At 30.2% G+C, this 16,671-nt stretch overlaps 5 protein-coding genes and 1 long non-coding RNA gene across 9 annotated transcripts; 4 read left to right on the top strand and 2 right to left on the bottom strand.

The window, feature by feature from the left end:
- Nucleotides 1–1,070: 1,070 nt before the first annotated feature.
- Nucleotides 1,071–3,153, bottom strand: LOC111681461 (tether containing UBX domain for GLUT4). Of its 2 annotated transcripts, none has more exons than XM_046945603.1 (5): nt 2,473–3,153; nt 2,050–2,407; nt 1,634–1,988; nt 1,379–1,574; nt 1,071–1,318 (listed from the first exon to the last, which is right to left on the bottom strand). In XM_046945603.1, the coding sequence occupies exons 1-4, from the start codon at nt 3,018–3,020 to the stop codon at nt 1,381–1,383; spliced, it is 1,455 nt and encodes a 484-aa protein (XP_046801559.1). In that variant the 5' UTR covers nt 3,021–3,153; the 3' UTR covers nt 1,071–1,318; nt 1,379–1,380. The 2 variants fall into 2 exon arrangements, with proteins under 2 accessions (XP_046801559.1, XP_046801558.1); XM_046945602.1 differs by having other exon boundaries at nt 1,388–1,574; nt 2,473–3,147.
- Nucleotides 3,154–3,320: 167 nt separating this feature from the next.
- Nucleotides 3,321–8,949, top strand: LOC111681474 (protein-L-isoaspartate(D-aspartate) O-methyltransferase-like). The gene is made up of 6 exons (XM_046945604.1): nt 3,321–3,500; nt 3,561–3,697; nt 3,772–3,945; nt 8,427–8,493; nt 8,553–8,716; nt 8,776–8,949. The coding sequence occupies exons 1-6, from the start codon at nt 3,368–3,370 to the stop codon at nt 8,860–8,862; spliced, it is 762 nt and encodes a 253-aa protein (XP_046801560.1). The 5' UTR covers nt 3,321–3,367; the 3' UTR covers nt 8,863–8,949.
- On the bottom strand, nt 3,950–8,444 carry LOC124418678. Of its 3 annotated transcripts, none has more exons than XR_006940137.1 (3): nt 7,761–8,443; nt 7,023–7,119; nt 3,950–4,251 (listed from the first exon to the last, which is right to left on the bottom strand). XR_006940137.1 is itself a non-coding variant. In XM_046945606.1 (3 exons), exons 1-3 carry the CDS (start codon nt 8,317–8,319, stop codon nt 7,088–7,090), a joined length of 522 nt encoding a protein of 173 aa, XP_046801562.1. In that variant the 5' UTR covers nt 8,320–8,444; the 3' UTR covers nt 5,852–7,087. The 3 variants fall into 3 exon arrangements, 2 of the variants coding, with proteins under 2 accessions (XP_046801562.1, XP_046801561.1); XM_046945606.1 differs by lacking the exon at nt 3,950–4,251 and having other exon boundaries at nt 5,852–7,119; nt 7,761–7,989; nt 8,059–8,444; XM_046945605.1 differs by lacking the exon at nt 3,950–4,251 and having other exon boundaries at nt 5,852–7,119.
- On the top strand, nt 7,113–7,990 carry LOC124418679. Its single transcript, XR_006940138.1, has 2 exons — nt 7,113–7,820; nt 7,879–7,990. It is a non-coding gene; the product is annotated as an uncharacterized LOC124418679 (long non-coding RNA).
- An 88-nt stretch (nt 8,950–9,037) lies between the features above and the next one.
- Nucleotides 9,038–10,327, top strand: LOC111681472 (protein-L-isoaspartate(D-aspartate) O-methyltransferase). Its single transcript, XM_023443259.2, has 5 exons — nt 9,038–9,234; nt 9,306–9,442; nt 9,497–9,737; nt 9,812–9,975; nt 10,042–10,327. Exons 1-5 carry the CDS (start codon nt 9,180–9,182, stop codon nt 10,126–10,128), a joined length of 684 nt encoding a protein of 227 aa, XP_023299027.2. The 5' UTR covers nt 9,038–9,179; the 3' UTR covers nt 10,129–10,327.
- A 544-nt stretch (nt 10,328–10,871) lies between these two features.
- On the top strand, nt 10,872–15,927 carry LOC111681469 (BTB/POZ domain-containing protein KCTD5). Its single transcript, XM_023443254.2, has 5 exons — nt 10,872–11,452; nt 13,835–14,020; nt 14,112–14,177; nt 14,284–14,477; nt 15,699–15,927. The coding sequence occupies exons 1-5, from the start codon at nt 11,267–11,269 to the stop codon at nt 15,709–15,711; spliced, it is 645 nt and encodes a 214-aa protein (XP_023299022.1). The 5' UTR covers nt 10,872–11,266; the 3' UTR covers nt 15,712–15,927.
- The last annotated feature ends 744 nt before the right edge of the window (nt 15,928–16,671 follow it).

Here is a 16,671-nt window from a genome sequence, read left to right as displayed (position 1 = left end):
TACAAGAGTAGCAAATCTAATGAAAAAGCTAAATTGAACCCAAAGAATTTTAATTTAAAAAAACAAGAATTTTATATAATTATTATTTTTTCGAAAAATTCATAAATATTTTTATACCCTTCACCTTCGTGAGAAGGTTTTATACAAGTTTGTCATTCCGTTTGTAATTTCTATAATATAATTTTCCGACCCTATTAAGTATGTATATATATTCTGGATCCTTATAGATAGCGGTGTCGATTAAGCCATGTCCGTCTGTCTGTCTGTTGAAATCAGTTTTTAGAGGTCCCCAGATATCGGCGAGATCCGAATCTTCAATAATTCAGTTAGACATGCTTTCGAGAAGATCGCTATTTAAAATTAGCAAAATCGGTCTATAAACAACGCATATATGAGCAAAAATCCGAGACAACCTCTAAAAAGTTCATCAAAACAGCCACATTTTTTTCATGCTTTGTTAAAAAAGCAACAACAACACTGTGAATTGGATAAAGATGTACATGTGCGTGTGTAGATGTATTTGGTTTTATTCAGCTGTGTTTTTTTATGTTTGAATGCTGTTGGCATCATTGAGTTGTGTGTTTGTTTTGTAAATTCTGTTCATATATTTTGATGTAGGTTGGTTTTATTGCGTTGGTTATTTTGTTTTTGTTTTTCGTTGTGTGTGTTTAGACCTGGTCCACACTAGGAAACTTTTGTTGAGAAACTTTTTCTTAATTCTCTTTTGAAGTTTCCTAAATGTCCACACATAGAAACTTTTGTTTCAGGAACTACGTATTAATTGAATTGATTTGTTGTACGAATGAGAAGAAAAACAAAACAAAAGAAGTTTCCGAGTACGAGAAACTCCGTACCGCGAGAGAGATGAATGATATTCTTTCTCTTTCTCTCTTACGCAAAATCAAAAGTTTCCCAAAAAAAGTTTCCTAGTGTGGACCGGCAGTTAGATGTCTGTTGTTTTAGATGCCTTGTGAATTTTGTTTTTTATTTCGTTTAGCGTTGTTATTGTTCATTTTGTTTTTCTTTTGGTGTAATAATAACGTAGACGAGAAATTTTAAAATTTATAAAATATGTTTAAAATACACTATGGTGAAGGGTATATAAGATTCGGCACAGCCGAATATAGCACTTTTATTAATATTTAATCATGTTACTTTTGTGGTGACACTATTGAGGACCTTAATTAAATGCTTTTTAAGAATGAATAGTGTTTATTATTTATTATTTAATTCATCATTCCTAGGCCGTTTTGGTATGGCACCAGTGGAGGGACTTGGAACATCGGTAACATTTTTGTTATGCATATGTTTGTGTTGTCTGAAACGAAAAACAAAGTTAATTTTTTCGAAATAAACCTTTAAAATGTTAAAATATTACATCTAATACCTTAATTTGCTAGCTGCATAAAAAGCTCCTTCTGCTGGTGTTAATTTATTAAGAAATTCTGAATGTATAAATTTATCTGTTTTATCGTTTTCATCCTCCAGCGAAAAATGTACTAAAGCATTTGGTACAAAATCCAATTCTAGCAAAGTTTTATTCAAATCCAATTTAGTTTTTGGTGGTATGGTAACTGCATAATAATATAAGTTAAAATCTTGTAAGAAATCGTTAATTTTCCAATAAACCTACACAAATAAAATGGTTTTTCCCCATTCTCCAAATAGGTTCTAGTAAATTCCTTAACATCTGAGATTTTATCGATTGGTTTGAACATGCCTTGTAAAACATGACGATCAGGAAATTGTATTCTAATGACACAATTTTTATATTGTGCAATTTTTCTAAGCATGGTATTATTATCATCCAATTCACGGAGTTTTTCGGTAAGCAGTGGTGCATCTTCATTGCCGGCGGCTATTTTTTTAAGATCGCGCAAAACTAATTTCAAATCATTGACCGTTAAATCATAAAAAGAATCGGGTAAATCTTCTATTTGATTTTGTGCCGAGTCTAGGGAGTAAATTAAGGCGTTACGTTCTCCCAGCTATAAGAAATATAGTAAAGTATTATTCCAAAATTTAATATTAAACTTAAGATGTATTTACTATATGATATTCGGGTTCAATTTCTGGTTCTAAATTTTCATTTTCATCCACCTCCATTTTTATTTCAGATGTACGCATCGAACGTCCTGGTGCTGAACCCCAGTCATATTTGGGTTTTTCTGGTTCTAAATTTTCTACTTTTTTATCAGTTTTACTGCTGGCTACTTCATTGCTTTCAATGTTGGTTTCAGTTGTTTCGTTTGCTGATGCCTTTTTAAGAGATTGTACCAAGTCTTTGGTTATGGCAAAACCACTACCACCAGGCACTATACTCTTTGAAGTTTTAGGTTTTTCATCATCAGCCTCAGAAGTTGTTGCCACAACTTTAGGTGCAGGAGGTTTATAAACCATGGCTTGTCTAAATTTAGGGAAAAACAAGAAAGTAAATAGTAGCCTAAGTTTAAAAATTATATTCTGACAAACGTTTTTAATTCTTCCGGCTGTTTGTCCAGCAAACGCAGTAAGGCTCGTCCCTCCATTATACCCAACGATTTCAGTGAAGTTTTTGTTAATAGTTCTCTTCCCAATATCTCTTGACGCATATAAAGCACTACCGGACTAGCGAACTTCTGCAATTCAACTTCTCCTATCACTTCTTTCAGAACATGCCACAAATTATCGTCGGGCAAAAATTGAGCTTGTTTACGTGATCCATCTTCAGTTTGAACACATATATCCACTACCATAGCCACTCGTTTCTTATCCGTTTGATACATTTCTAACAGACAATTATTGGGTAAACCACTAAAGCGAAACATTTGCGACAAAGACACCTCCTTGTTGTGGTGTTTCAAACAGTATTCATCGCTGGAAAACCCATGTTTTTTGCAAGCTTCCTCTAATATTTGCAAAATTGTAGTGTTAGGAGTAACTTTAACATTTTGTCTTCTTCCGTTGGGCGTTAGAACGGTAACTTTAGATTCCATTATTGTAATAATTTCGTTTTCACTTTTGTATGGATTAAATTGCATTCAATTGAAGTCTCGAAATGAAAAAAACAAATGTCATGGCAGAGTCTTAAAAGAGTACATTCATTCCTAAATTATAAATTTGTAATTTCGGCAAGAAAATTTTATTTAAAGAACAGTCAATAATACAACAAAATGTATATCAAACAAGGTACATTTTTTATATTGTATATTGTTTACGCGATTTGTAGTACCAGCGAAGTTATGCTTGGTGTTTTCAAACCTATAATTTCGTGTCGAAATAATACATTTCTACTGCTGCTTTAAATCAACCATGTATTTTAAAACGTCAGATATGTTTACATGGAATTGTTTGTAAACAAAACCAGCTGGTCATTAAATTGCGAATTATGAGTTTTTGCAAAAAATATTTATTTAACAATAAATTAGCGCCTCGTAATCTAAATTTTTTTCAAAGATTTCTCAAAATGACTTGGAGGGCAGTAGGTGTGAATAATGCCGATCTTATAGAGAAATTAAAAGGTAAATGTCATTAACTTGATGGTTATATAAAGATGGATAACAAATGACATTTGTTAATAGAATGTGGAATTGTTGCCACTGAAAGTGTAGCTGCTGCCATGACCGCTACAGATCGTAAATATTATGCACCTAGTAATCCTTATATGGATGCACCGCAAGGTATAGGTTATGGTGTAACTATTAGTGCACCACATATGGTAAGTTTAAATACACTTAAAAACAAATATTCAAATTATGGAAAAAATAACGTTTTTTTTGTTGATAATGACAGCACGCCTTTGCTTTGGAATATTTAAGGGATCATTTGAAACCCGGTTGTCATGTTTTAGATGTTGGTTCGGGTTCTGGTTATTTAACAGCATGTTTCTATCGCTACATGCAGGCTCAGGGCGAAAATAGTAACACTAAAGTAGTGGGTATAGAACATCAACCACAATTATTTATTTATTTATTTATTTATTTTATTTCATTTATTTGTAATATAAAGCCTACAAAGGCCAAAATATTAATATTACACAGCACATAACGCCTGAGATCATATATATAAAAAAAAAATATATACATATATATATATAAATACTATAATATATAAATAAAATATACAAATTAGATTCAAAATAGAAATACTTATATTAAGTCCCTTCTATAGAATATTCAGATTCTCATATCAATTTATTCTTCACTTGGCTCCCCAGCCATATCAATTTTAAAAACATTGAGATAAAAAAATGGTCCCCTCAGCAGCCAATTCCTTTAAATAGTAATTAAGGAAAAAATTAAATTCCAGAATTAAAAAATTGTAACAGTTTTAGCTTAAAAACATTATCAGATTGGGAGAAAGTGCGTAAATAATAGGGTAAAACATTCCACCACCTTGCAATGCGAACTAAAAAAGATTTTTCCATGAAAGACGAAGATATCCTAGGAATTAATATTTGAGGGTTTCTTATAGACCGAGTAAACATAAAAGAGCAGTACAAGGGAAGTGGTTTACAGTTTTTAATAACCCTATAAAAGAAAATCATATTACGGAAGTTTACAAAATCATAAAAAGAACAATGAAGAAAACGCAAAACATGTGATGAAATATGTTCCCGAATTCGTATATTGTATATACAAAACGTACAACAGCATTAATTAGACGTCTAATTCTATTTAAATACATAGCACTTGTACCAGTGATAACCTCAAAACCATATAGTATCTGAGACATCAACAAGGCATAAGCTAATTTATATCTAACCCTAGATGGTAAATACAAATTCGTGGAGTATAATTTACGCAAAATACCAAAAACTCTAAAACTTAATAAGTCAATGTGATGAGCAAATGAAAGTTTGCAATCCAACATGACACCAAGACATTTAAGTTGGTCAACAAAATCAATTCTAACATCACCCAAGAAAATATTCAAATCAGCAAAAAACCGATTTGTAGGTCCAAACATAATGGCTTTCGTCTTATTAGGGTTAATACACAATGAATTATCCAATGTCCACTCAAGAATACTTCTGAGGCAAAAGTTTATGTTAGATATTAACACATCCTTAAAATCCAAACCACTTCTGAACAGCAGAAAAACATCATCAGCAAAAAGAAAAGAATCACAGATCATAGAATTGACACAAGAAGGAAGACTGTTAACATACAAAATAAACAAAAGAGGCCCCAAAACTGATCCCTGAGGGACACCAGATAAAAGATGACGTAACCCTGAACTAACACCATTCATTTGAACAAACTGAGATCTGCCATCAAGATATGAAAGAATTAGTTTACATGCTGATTTTGAGAAATTAAACTCATTCCGGAGCTTATAAATAAGTTGACAATGATTGATATTGTTGAACGCTTTGGAAAGATCTAGGGAAATTAGAACACTAAACTCATTATTATTCACATTATTTCTGATTTTATCTGTTAAACTTAAAAGCAGAGAGGTTGTGCTAAATCCACTACGAAATGCATACTGTTTCACATAGATACAATTCAAAACTGATTCGAGCATTTGATTTCGGATAACGTGTTCAACAACTTTAGATAATGCTGGAAGAATAGATATAGGCCTAAAATCTTCCGGTCCATGAACTACCACAGACTTAGGTAAAGGTACAACCCTCGCCATTTTCCAACATTTAGGAAAAGTAGAAGTTGTTAAAATAGAGTTAATCAAGTGAAGTATATAATTAGATATATAAGGATAAACTAATTTAACAAATCTAATAGAAATATTGTCAGTACCAACCGAATTAGATTTAACTTTGTTCAACGCTTCTATTAGTTCCATCTCATCAATACAATGAAATGAAAAAGAATCAATCGAATTATCAAAGTTCGTTAAGTTAATATTGGAATTTGTACTGTTACCCGAAACAAAGAAATCATTTAATTCATTAATATCACCTTCATATGTCATTGAATCAATCCCAACACAGCCAGCACCCCTAAGAACCGTCCAAAGAGCAGATGAATCAAGCCCCCAAAAAACTTTAGAAAAATGTAACCTCTTTACTCTACGAATAACATTCTTGGCCTTATTCCGAAGCTTACAGAAAACTCTCCAGTTACTATCTGAGCGATCAGACAAATAGGCTCTATACGCAAGGTCCCTAAGACTTTGGGCAAATAGAATTTCTTTACATTTCATCCAATTTATGTTTTTACGACAAATTCTCTTTTTAACTACCGGAACACAAGAAAAAAGTAAGTTTAATAGAGAAGTAAGGCTATAACATTGGTCATCAACATCACCACTGTAAAAATGAGAACAGTCAAAGTTAGATAGGAGACCAAGTAAATTATCCCATTCTATTGATTTAAAATCATGGAATTCTACATATTCCTTAGATTTCTCAATTTTCATCACAAAAGACGCAAACAGAAATTCATGGTGCGATATAGATGGACAACGAATTTGGTCTGAGAGACATACCATAGAAAAATCACTAACCAACCAATAGTCAATAAGTGATGTTGATCCATGAGCAATATCATAGTGTGTTGGTTTTGAATTATGAACAATAGCCAAATTAAGTCTAAAGCACAAAGATCTCATATAATTAGATTTCACAGTATCAAACAAATTGCAGTTATAATCCCCCACAATAATGATATTATTATAACTCAAAAAAAGGTCATGATGAAAATATTCAAAAGAACAGATATCACCATGTGGTAAGTAAACAACTCCAAATAGAAATACTGTATTGTTAAGGTACAATTCAACAAATAACGACTCACATATTCCAAGTTCTGAAGTTTTAAACACTTTTCTATACTTAATTCCACTGGAAATATATAGCGCAACTCCACCACCTCTAGAATTCAATCTATCATTTCTACAAATATTGAATCCAGGAATTTCAACCGCACGACATGTTATGTATGGTTTTAACCACGTTTCAGTAACAGCAAAAACATCAAAAAAACCATCAGTCAATAGAGCATTTAACTCATCAAACTTGGAACAATTTGCAGAAGGCTTAATACTCTGACAATTCAAATGGGCAGCATTAAAATTACCTAAATGATGTTGCAAAGCAGTTTTAAAGTAAGAATTTACACTGAGTTGAGGACCAGCTGTTAGGTTATAAGGCATCATTATAAAAAAACAAGATATCTGTGGGGAACCAGAAAAGATAAAAAGATATAATATTAATAAAAATAACAAACATATTTCAAAACAATATAATATTATAACAAACAGCTAATCATTAGCAAAAAATGTTAATCAAATATTGATAAATTAAGAAAGATAATTAATTAAAAATAAAAATAAACATTTATAATTATGTATTTCATACATGAGGCATACATTGTTCAAAAACTCTAGTAAAAAACATTCCATATTCACATGAATATTTATCAAAAATATTTAGTTATTTAAAATCAATTTATTCCCAAATACAATATAATATTTGCAGAATAAATCAATATATAGTTATTTCAAATCAAATGAATAACCACATAAAAGTGATTACCCAATTAGAGTACCCATCTGGAATACAGAAACTGGTTATCTAAGCATTTAGCAATAAATACAATTTTCATGTGACAACAGAAAGTTTTTGAATCATTCACAAAAGTAAGTGTAAACATCAGTGAAAACAATTTGATTATTATTAATTCATACTATTCCCTAATCAAGACAATAAATTTAATATGAAAAATGTAATATAAAACTCCCATGTATGCATGTATGTACTTTAAATTAAACTCAAAGAGTGCAAAAAATAGAACTAACAAATTTAAAATACTAACGGCCATCATCCAGCAAATCAGCACATTGAGAAGGACTATAGACCACCTCAGAATCATCCGGTAATGTTAATTTAACTCTCAATCTGTCACTATTCATTATTCGGAACTTTTTAATTAGGTCTTTACGAAGCAGCTTTTTGCAAATCATATTAAGTCTGCTAGCAGCAGGAGAGTAGTGGTCATTCAAATAGACTCTTAAATCAACATCTCCATCCACAAAATCACGAACCTTCAAAGACCGAGTTTTAAAATATTGACTCATTATTTTATCCCGAACAAAGATACTATTGAATTTCACCAAAATAGACTTCCTGTTATTCATATAGCAAATATATTGTAAGTCATATGTGCAAATTGGAACATCAAATATTGTTCCTAATTTCATAATAACAGGCATCAGATCATCTATACCGGCAGGCAAACCAGTAACTATAATGTTAGTACGGTTAAGTCTTCTATGCAGACAATTATTTTCCTCCTCTAACGCTGTAATTTTGTTGGAAGTTGATATCTCGACATTGTTTATTAGCTTATTGCAATCCACAATTTCACTCTTCATTTCCTTAAGGCAAGAAGCAATCTCTGATTTCAAGGAAGCAACAGTATCCGCCAACGCATTTTTAATCGATGTCTGTTCACTATCAACCTTGTTTATAAAATCATCTATTTAGCAGAAAAAATCTGAATAATGATGACGCCCAAATGCTCAAATCAGAAAAACTCATTATAGTAGGTAAGTTTTAATTTCTTAACTAAATAATGGCAGGAGTACTTTAAAGTTTTTGTATGTAGAGGGTGATGGAAGAAAAGGCTTTCCAGAATATGCTCCTTATAATGCTATACATGTAGGTGCTGCGGCTCCAGAAAAGCCATCAATTTTAATACAACAATTGGCTAAAGGTGGACGTTTAATTGTACCTGTTGGCCCAGAGCTTGGACAACAATATATGATGCAGGTGATACATCATTTTAAAATCAAATACTATAGTAATTTACATACATTTATTTATAATAGTACGATAAAGATAAGGATGGCAGGGTGAGTGAGACGCGTTTGGTGGGCGTAATGTATGTTCCTTTAACAGATTTGAGACGTAATTAAACTATATACATAAATATATTTCTATACAAATTATTATTTGTGAATTAAAAAAAAATAATAAATATTTATTGAATAAATACTAAAAGTGAACCCCCTAATATTTCTCTCCAACAACAACACATAAACAAAAAACAGCTGGTACAAATTCTCGAACTATCAACAAAGAAGAAAAAGTCTTGACAGTTGTCAAAACTGTTGTTTTTGTTGTGCAAAAATTTGTTGTTATTGTCCATACAATTAGAAAAAAATATACCAAAACGGGGAAACTTAAGTTACTACGGATATTTTTAATAACAATATTCTTATTTATCGATACCATGGCCTGGCGTTCCGTTGGAGCTAACAATGCAGACCTTATACGTCAATTGAAAGGTAATTCTAAGCGAAAATAAATACATAACACAAATAATATATGTTTTGCATTTAAATTTACTAATAAAAAGAATATCGAGTAATTGCGTCTGATGCTGTAGCTGAGGCAATGATAGCAACTGACCGAAAATTTTATTCACCTCGTAACCCTTATATGGATGCTCCTCAAAGTATTGGACATGGTGTAACCATAAGTGCACCACATATGGTATTTATTACTTTAACTTATGTGATAACATATTATTAATGGATTTGTTTGTAGCATGCTTTTGCTATGGAGTATTTAAGGGAACATATGAAACCAGGTGCCCATGTTTTAGATGTTGGTTCCGGTTCGGGCTATTTAACAGCATGTTTTTATCGTTATATACAAAATCAGGGCGAAAATACCAACACTAAAATAGTGGGTATAGAACATCAACCGGAATTGGTGGGCCTAAGCAAGGAAAACCTAAACAACGATGATCCTCAAATGTTGCAGTCTGGAAAACTTTTAATTGTGGGTAAGTAAAATCTAATTATGAACATACCTAGTTAAAAGTTATTATACCTATAATAAAGCATATATTTTTTATAGAGGGTGATGGTCGTAAGGGTTTTCCAGATCATGCACCATATAATGCAATACATGTGGGTGCAGCTGCTCCAGAAACTCCAAATGCTTTAATAGAACAGTTGGCTAAGGGTGGAAGATTAATTGTACCAGTAGGTCCTGAAGGAGGTGAACAATATATGATGCAGGTTAGATAATTGCTTTTTTAAACATATAGAAACAACTCAGTTAAAAATATATATTTTAATACCCAGTACGACAAAGATGAAGATGGCAATGTGAAAAATACACGTTTAATGGGCGTAATGTATGTACCATTAACTGATTTGCGTCGCTCCTGACTTGTTTTAGCTTTCAAAGCATTCATTGTTTTCGTTTTGCTGGGATTTTTAACCTATCGCTTTTGGAATTGGTTACATTAAAAAGATGAACAGGATTTACTTTTCGGTAGCTGCATATTTATTTTATAAAAATTTAATTTATTTCAAAATGTTCCACTTTCCCTTTTAAAATTGCGAAATAAACCCTAAGATTTATTTATTTTTTCTAATTTTTCTTTAATTTTAAAAAAAGTTTATTCTGTCAGCGTAAACATACACGTTATATAATTATTTATTTTTGTAAACTTAATTGTTTTTTGTCGCATAATCAATTATTTAATTTCTCAGTAGCAATAAATATACATATTAACATTTATTACTTTATTTAAAAATTTTAATAGAAAATTTAAAAAAGCTTAATTTTAAGCGCTTTGCATGGTTGTTGAATCGCTAGAATTTTGAACAAAGTTATTCCCGTTAAAGTTGGTTAAAAAAGAACTAAAAATTAACATCACTGGTTAACCGAAGGGAATTGGCAAAACTCTAGCGTCGATTTTACTCGTCGACCAAACCGTGCCGCCGAAGAAAACGTTAAAAACGTTTCCAAAAATGTTACACGTTAAGAGGGATTGAAAAGTTTTTGTTACTTGTATTCAAAGCTGAAATGGATGAATGTATAAATTCTGTTTTAATTTTCTTAGAAAAACCTCTATTCATATAGTACAATTGGAAAATTGAAAAGTTTCTCATTAAAGAGCCGACTTCGAAATGTGTTGGCCGCCGACAGGTTGTTGTTTGTCGGCGAAGTTCTCTAAAGGCATTTTTCTGCATTTTGATTTTGTGGCAACAAATTTAATTATTTCAAGTTAATTGAAATTAAAAAAACAAAAGATGATCAAAACAAGTGCACATAATAGTTGTGAATAAATGCGATTAATATTTGCATAAACAATACGCAAAAATTTGCAAAATAATATTTTCGTATCATTGTTGTTGCTGGTGTATGACATTATATTATTGTATGTGTGTTTGTGTTGGACGAAGCCAATTTTTCTGATTGCCTCAAAAAAAAAAAAAAAAACATAAAATAAAGATATAAATAAAATAATATTAAGTTAATAGAATTTGTTATAAAACAAAATAAATTATTAGCCACAATATGACAACAGTTAATATAAATACTCGTAAAAGTCCTAATGTTTTTAAGAAACAGGGCACTGACCAATGGGTTAAACTGAATGTAGGTGGTCAATATTTTCTTACCACAAAAACTACACTCTCCCGTGATCCGAATTCATTTTTATCACGTTTAATACAGGAGGACTGTGATTTAATATCAGATCGGGTAAGTTTATGTTCTACTTATTTTGTTTACATCTAAACTTATGTCCTTGTTAACTTGCCCATTTTTTTGTAAAGCATCATAACCTAAAGAAAATATAAATCAACGTTATTTATAACTGTAATTGCAATTATATACTCATAAATATACGTATTTATACAATGTGTACAGAGACCTACAAATATATTAATACAAACATAATTACACAAACCTATATATTTACATTGTATATACAAGAATACCATACACAAGTAGATACCTATTATGATAACGATGATAATGATAATTATGATGATAATGGCGATAACATTGTTTAATGGTTAATTTAGTGACAGTAAACTGTCAATTGCAATCTAATCAATTGTCATTATTTCCTTCTCCCTGTTTTTATGCAAAGAGAGAGCACGGAAGGGGTGTTTGTTATTCATTTCTGTTTATGTCGGTTAAATGAATCATGTGAAGTGGATAAATTATAAGGTTTTTTTATTATGTAGGTACTGTGTTCACTTATAGGTACTTCCTTGTTTTTTTTTGTTTGCATTTTTATATTGTTATCATAATCTTAATAGTTTAATATCATCATTGCCACAATTACAGTGCCGAAACAAAAATTTTTTGTTTTATTTAATGTATGGATATTAATTTCTTTTGTTTATTTTATATATCGCCACAACCACCTTACAGATTTATTTTGACTGCATATAATAACTACACATACCGATACATAGGTACATGTTATGTTATGTTTGTCATTAACAGACTGTCAATGCGAATTTTAAATACACTTCATCTATAAGTTAGGTTTCTATTAACACTTAGAATGTCTGATATAATTATTGAAGATTTAGCGCCTCCTGAAAACTAGATTTCGATATCTAAAAGCAGTCGGCGTTCCTTGCCTTCTCCTCCTTCGTTCGGCCTGTATAATTAATATCTCGTGGAGGGGTACTAGGCTTCTCCTCCACGGCTACTTGCCGTACGACCTGTGGACGGTCTTCTCCCAAGGGTCCCTTTTGGATCCTCTTGGCCTCTTAAGCAGTGGATGTTATCTTAACATCCTGACTGTCAGTAAGCTCATCGTCAGACAGAGATAAATTCCCCAGCTTCTATGTGTCACTAGTTTCACCAAAGTAGTCACTTAACAACTCCAGAAGACCCTACATGTCTAAGTCGGTCAATACATGCCCTTCATGCTCAACAATTCTGGCATGGAGGTCAGTAAGGGAACGTCACCGTCATCCCATGTACTGTTCAACTCCCCAATATTATCGTTGACCGTGAGTCCGGATTGTCTTTCCCTAACAGGTCGACCACCGCTTCCGTCGTGTCCCTACTATAGTATGATACAACATAATACTCGTGCCTACGACAATTGGATCTCCGCTCCGGAACGACCCGATTCTAAATCGGCCAAACTCAGCAACAGCTGTATCAACAGGAAGTTTTTTCCCCAGTTACAGCCAACCTGTTACAACAACAACATAATACTGTAGTATATATGTATGTCTATGTATGTTTGTAACATTACCATAATGAACTGTAAAAATTACTGAAATTATTACAGACTGTACAAAAATTAGAAAAAATTGTCCAATTAAACTCAAGTTATAAGTGAGAAAACACAAAAACAATAAAACAATGAACAAAAACTTAATATTTTAAGTAAATTGTAATTTTCCGATTTGTTTTGTTTTATTAATTATTGTTTTAAATGTTTATTTAACATTTTTCCAAAATTGTCCATTTTACAAAAGTTTTGTTTGCAAAAAAAACAGCTGTTTATTGTTTATGTTTTTGAGTGAAAACTTGGCAATACTAACAAAGTTAACTGAACTTAAATCTAAAACTGAAAAACACAATCATCGGTTAAAGTCCGCCTAAATTTATTCCAAGTTTAATCTAATTATAACAATCAACAAAAACAATAAAATAATGAATTCGGAAGAAGATAAACTTTATATTTTAAGTAAATAGGTAGTAATTTTTTCTTTTATCGATATTATTACTGTTTTAAATGTTTATTTATATTTTTTCTAAAATTTTACATTTTACAAAAGTGATATTTGCAAACAACAGCTGTTTATTGTTTATATTTTTGACTGAAAAGTGGGCAACACTAACTATGTTAACTGATCCTAGATCCATAACTGAAAAACACAATCATCGGTTAAAGTCCGACTAAATTTGTTACGAGTTTAATCTAGCAGCAAGTTAAACATAGTTTAACTGAGTAGTAAGAAACCCTCCCTAAGTTTTTTTTTTATTATTATATTGCAAAAGAAACATTTAATTGCTTAAATGAAAATAATTAATAAGCTTTGACAACCGTACTTGTACATATTTTGTTTTTTTATGTATTTTTTTAATTGAAATAATTTTTTCAAGGATGAAACGGGTGCCTACTTAATAGACCGAGATCCTAAATATTTTGCACCAGTTTTAAACTATTTGCGTCATGGAAAATTAGTATTAGATGGTGTCTCGGAGGAGGGAGTACTAGAAGAGGCTGAATTTTATAATGTCACACAACTGATAACGTTAGTGAAAGAGTGCATTACTAATAGAGATCAAGTAAGTTTGTTATTGCAAAGAAACTTAAAAAAAACCCTAGACTCTGTTACAAATATTTTAAAATTTTCTTTGTTTTTTTTTTCTTTTGCAGAGACCACAAGCTGACAAAAAGCGTGTATATCGTGTTTTGCAATGCCGTGAGCAAGAATTGACTCAGGTCCGTGTCTATGCAGTATATAACAATGAAATAATGCTTTTTTTGTTTCAATATAAAAGAAAGCATATACTTTTTTTACTTTAACTTTAATATTTGATTTTAACAGATGATCTCAACACTCTCTGATGGTTGGAGATTTGAACAATTAATCAGTGTTGGCCCACAATATCATTCAAATTATGGTGCATTTGATAATAATGAATTTCTTTGTGTTGTCTCTAAAGAGTGTGGCGCAACAAGTGGTCGTGAGCCTGAACTAAATGATAGAGCAAAAGTATTGCAACAAAAAGGCTCTCGCATGTAAGAACTTTTCTTTAACGATATAATTTAAAACTTAATCGAGATTATTTTTTTTTTTTCATTTTTATTACATTTTTATATATTTTCATAATTCTTTTTCAATAAAAATTTCATTGTATATTTGCATCAAAATTTAGTTATTTACTTTTTTTTAGTATTATTTTTCATTGTTTTCACCCTACTCAAGTTGCAGGTTTTTAAACTAAGTCGTTCCTGTACTCAAAGTCTATATATCTGTTTTGTTGCTTTTCTAATTAATTTTGAATATTTAAGAATAAAACCTGCAAACATGAAGAGTACGGGAAAAAATTTTTTACATATTTTAAAATAGTTTTTTAACTTTTTGTATACCCTTCAACTTTGTAGGAAAGGTATAAATAAGTTTGTCGTTCCGTTTGTAATTTTCTCAATATAATATATGTATATGTATTCTATATGCTTATAGCGTAGTCGTTTGATCTTTATCCGTCTGTAGGTTTGTTGAATTCAATATTCTGAAGACTCCAGATATCTTCGCAATAAAATCTTCAAGTTATCTGTGTGTGTTTGTTGTGCTGGATCGAAAATTGTTTCCCGCACACAAAAAGTTAAAGTAGTTTTTGAAATTTTTTGAATTTTCTTTAATATTGAAACATTTAAAGTCCTGAGTGAATGAAAATTTGTAGGAAAAGATTTTCTGTTATTGAACCCTAAGGTAATGAAAATCTTTAAATGTCAATTTTTGTTTTAAAAGGGGGCCTCACTAGGACTAGCAGTCATTTCTTTACACACTACGTTGAAGGGTATATAAGACTCGGCACAGCTGAATATAAAACTCTTATTTATTGCTCTATTAAAATAGTACCAACCTAATGTACATACATATTTCGTTAACTATCGATAAATGAAAATAAATCGACCACTTATACTATATTATTTAAAACAAAAACATTTCTTTTAATAATAGAGAAAGTGTTAAATTTCTTGCTACCTGAAGAGAAATATTAATATCAAACTTCTTGTATAAGTGGTCGAGTTATTTTCATTTTCAATTTTCTTTTATAAATCATTGCATGCTTTTCTATACATAAATATGTATTTCACAGCAAATAGTTTTTTTTTTTTTTGTAAATTATTTAATTAAATACATATCGCATTTGTTAATTACTTAATACATATACGATATGAATATATACATTTTTTTCTTTCTTTCTATTTTCTTTTTATTTTTTTTAATTGCAGTCTTGGAATTTAAACAAAATTTAAAATCTAATCAAAGTTTTTAAACCTAAAACAAAAACAAAAATCCTTCTACGAGTATGAAAATAAAAATAAAATAAAAAACAAGCCACAAAATCTATCTACACCCATTTCACTATGTTGTATTATCACCCACAAGTCCACAAACATCATCTTATCATTTATGTTCTTAGTTCTTTTTTTTCTTAAATTAAGAGTTACATTTACATTTTAAAAAAAGCCATCAAGATAATTAGTTTAAAATTTAAAATACAAAATTTATTATAATAAAATTACACATAAAAATACTGCGCTAAAATATTATGTATCTTCTGCCATTTAAGTGTAGTTCTTTTAAAGATATCTTTTAGCTGATTTCTGGTTTTATATATTTGAAAATATTTTCCATTTTTTTAATATTATTTTAAAAATATTAAATTTAGTCAAAAATTCCTAATAATCTACTTGTAAATCTTTATAAATTCTTTTGTGACAAAATATAACTGCCATAATGATTTTGAAGTATTAGAGTAATCGGTTAGAAAAGTTTATGGGATTCAAAATTAACAAAAATCCAATATGATTTTAGAAAATTTCACAAAGTTTTAGTTATTTTTAAAATACAAATTTCAAATAGAATTGAAATATACATTTTTATACAAAACTGATTCCACATAATTAGCTTTTTGTTTTCGATATAAAGTCTCAACTTTATTGGACAAATTTCTGCTAGGTCCTTTTTCCGGTGGCAATAAGAAAGAAAATTCATTGAAAATAAGTCATATAAATTCAGTATTTGTAACTTATTATTTAAAAAGTTTGTGTTGCTAGAAATTAATCTGCCTTTTTTTAAAAGAACTTAAAATTATTATTTTTTGTTATTTTATTTCAAAATAAATTCGAAATAAAACAAAAAACTAAACTCAAACACTCAAAAATAAAGCACAAACTAAACGTACATATAAAAGTTAAAATA

Source organism: Lucilia cuprina, chromosome 3, assembly GCF_022045245.1.
Source record: "Lucilia cuprina isolate Lc7/37 chromosome 3, ASM2204524v1, whole genome shotgun sequence".
Lineage (NCBI taxonomy): Eukaryota > Metazoa > Arthropoda > Insecta > Diptera > Calliphoridae > Lucilia > Lucilia cuprina.
The sequence above is the reverse complement of the archived record's forward strand: the minus strand, read 5'-3'. Positions and strand labels throughout refer to the sequence as shown.

Bases quoted from the DNA above. Each gene is read 5' to 3' on its own strand.
- LOC111681474 (XM_046945604.1), top strand. From the start codon at position 3,368: ATGAGTTTTTGCAAAAAATATTTATTTAACAATAAATTAGCGCCTCGT. The intron at 3,946-8,426 runs TATTTATTTATT...TAAAATCATCTA, and splicing joins ATCAACCACAATTATTTATT to TTTAGCAGAAAAAATCTGAA. The intron at 8,494-8,552 runs GTAAGTTTTAAT...TTTTGTATGTAG, and splicing joins AGAAAAACTCATTATAGTAG to AGGGTGATGGAAGAAAAGGC.
- LOC111681469 (XM_023443254.2), top strand. From the start codon at position 11,267: ATGACAACAGTTAATATAAATACTCGTAAAAGTCCTAATGTTTTTAAG. The intron at 11,453-13,834 runs GTAAGTTTATGT...AATTTTTTCAAG, and splicing joins GTGATTTAATATCAGATCGG to GATGAAACGGGTGCCTACTT. The intron at 14,178-14,283 runs GTCCGTGTCTAT...TGATTTTAACAG, and splicing joins GTGAGCAAGAATTGACTCAG to ATGATCTCAACACTCTCTGA.
- LOC111681472 (XM_023443259.2), top strand. From the start codon at position 9,180: ATGGCCTGGCGTTCCGTTGGAGCTAACAATGCAGACCTTATACGTCAA. The intron at 9,738-9,811 runs GTAAGTAAAATC...TATTTTTTATAG, and splicing joins TGGAAAACTTTTAATTGTGG to AGGGTGATGGTCGTAAGGGT. The intron at 9,976-10,041 runs GTTAGATAATTG...TTTAATACCCAG, and splicing joins GTGAACAATATATGATGCAG to TACGACAAAGATGAAGATGG.
- LOC111681461 (XM_046945602.1), bottom strand. From the start codon at position 3,020: ATGCAATTTAATCCATACAAAAGTGAAAACGAAATTATTACAATAATG. The intron at 2,408-2,472 runs GTTTGTCAGAAT...CCCTAAATTTAG, and splicing joins CAGCCGGAAGAATTAAAAAC to ACAAGCCATGGTTTATAAAC. The intron at 1,575-1,633 runs GTAGGTTTATTG...ATTATTATGCAG, and splicing joins GGAAAAACCATTTTATTTGT to TTACCATACCACCAAAAACT.
- LOC124418678 (XM_046945605.1), bottom strand. From the start codon at position 8,319: ATGAAGAGTGAAATTGTGGATTGCAATAAGCTAATAAACAATGTCGAG. The intron at 7,120-7,760 runs GTTAGTATTTTA...GGTTCCCCACAG, and splicing joins TGATTTGCTGGATGATGGCC to ATATCTTGTTTTTTTATAAT.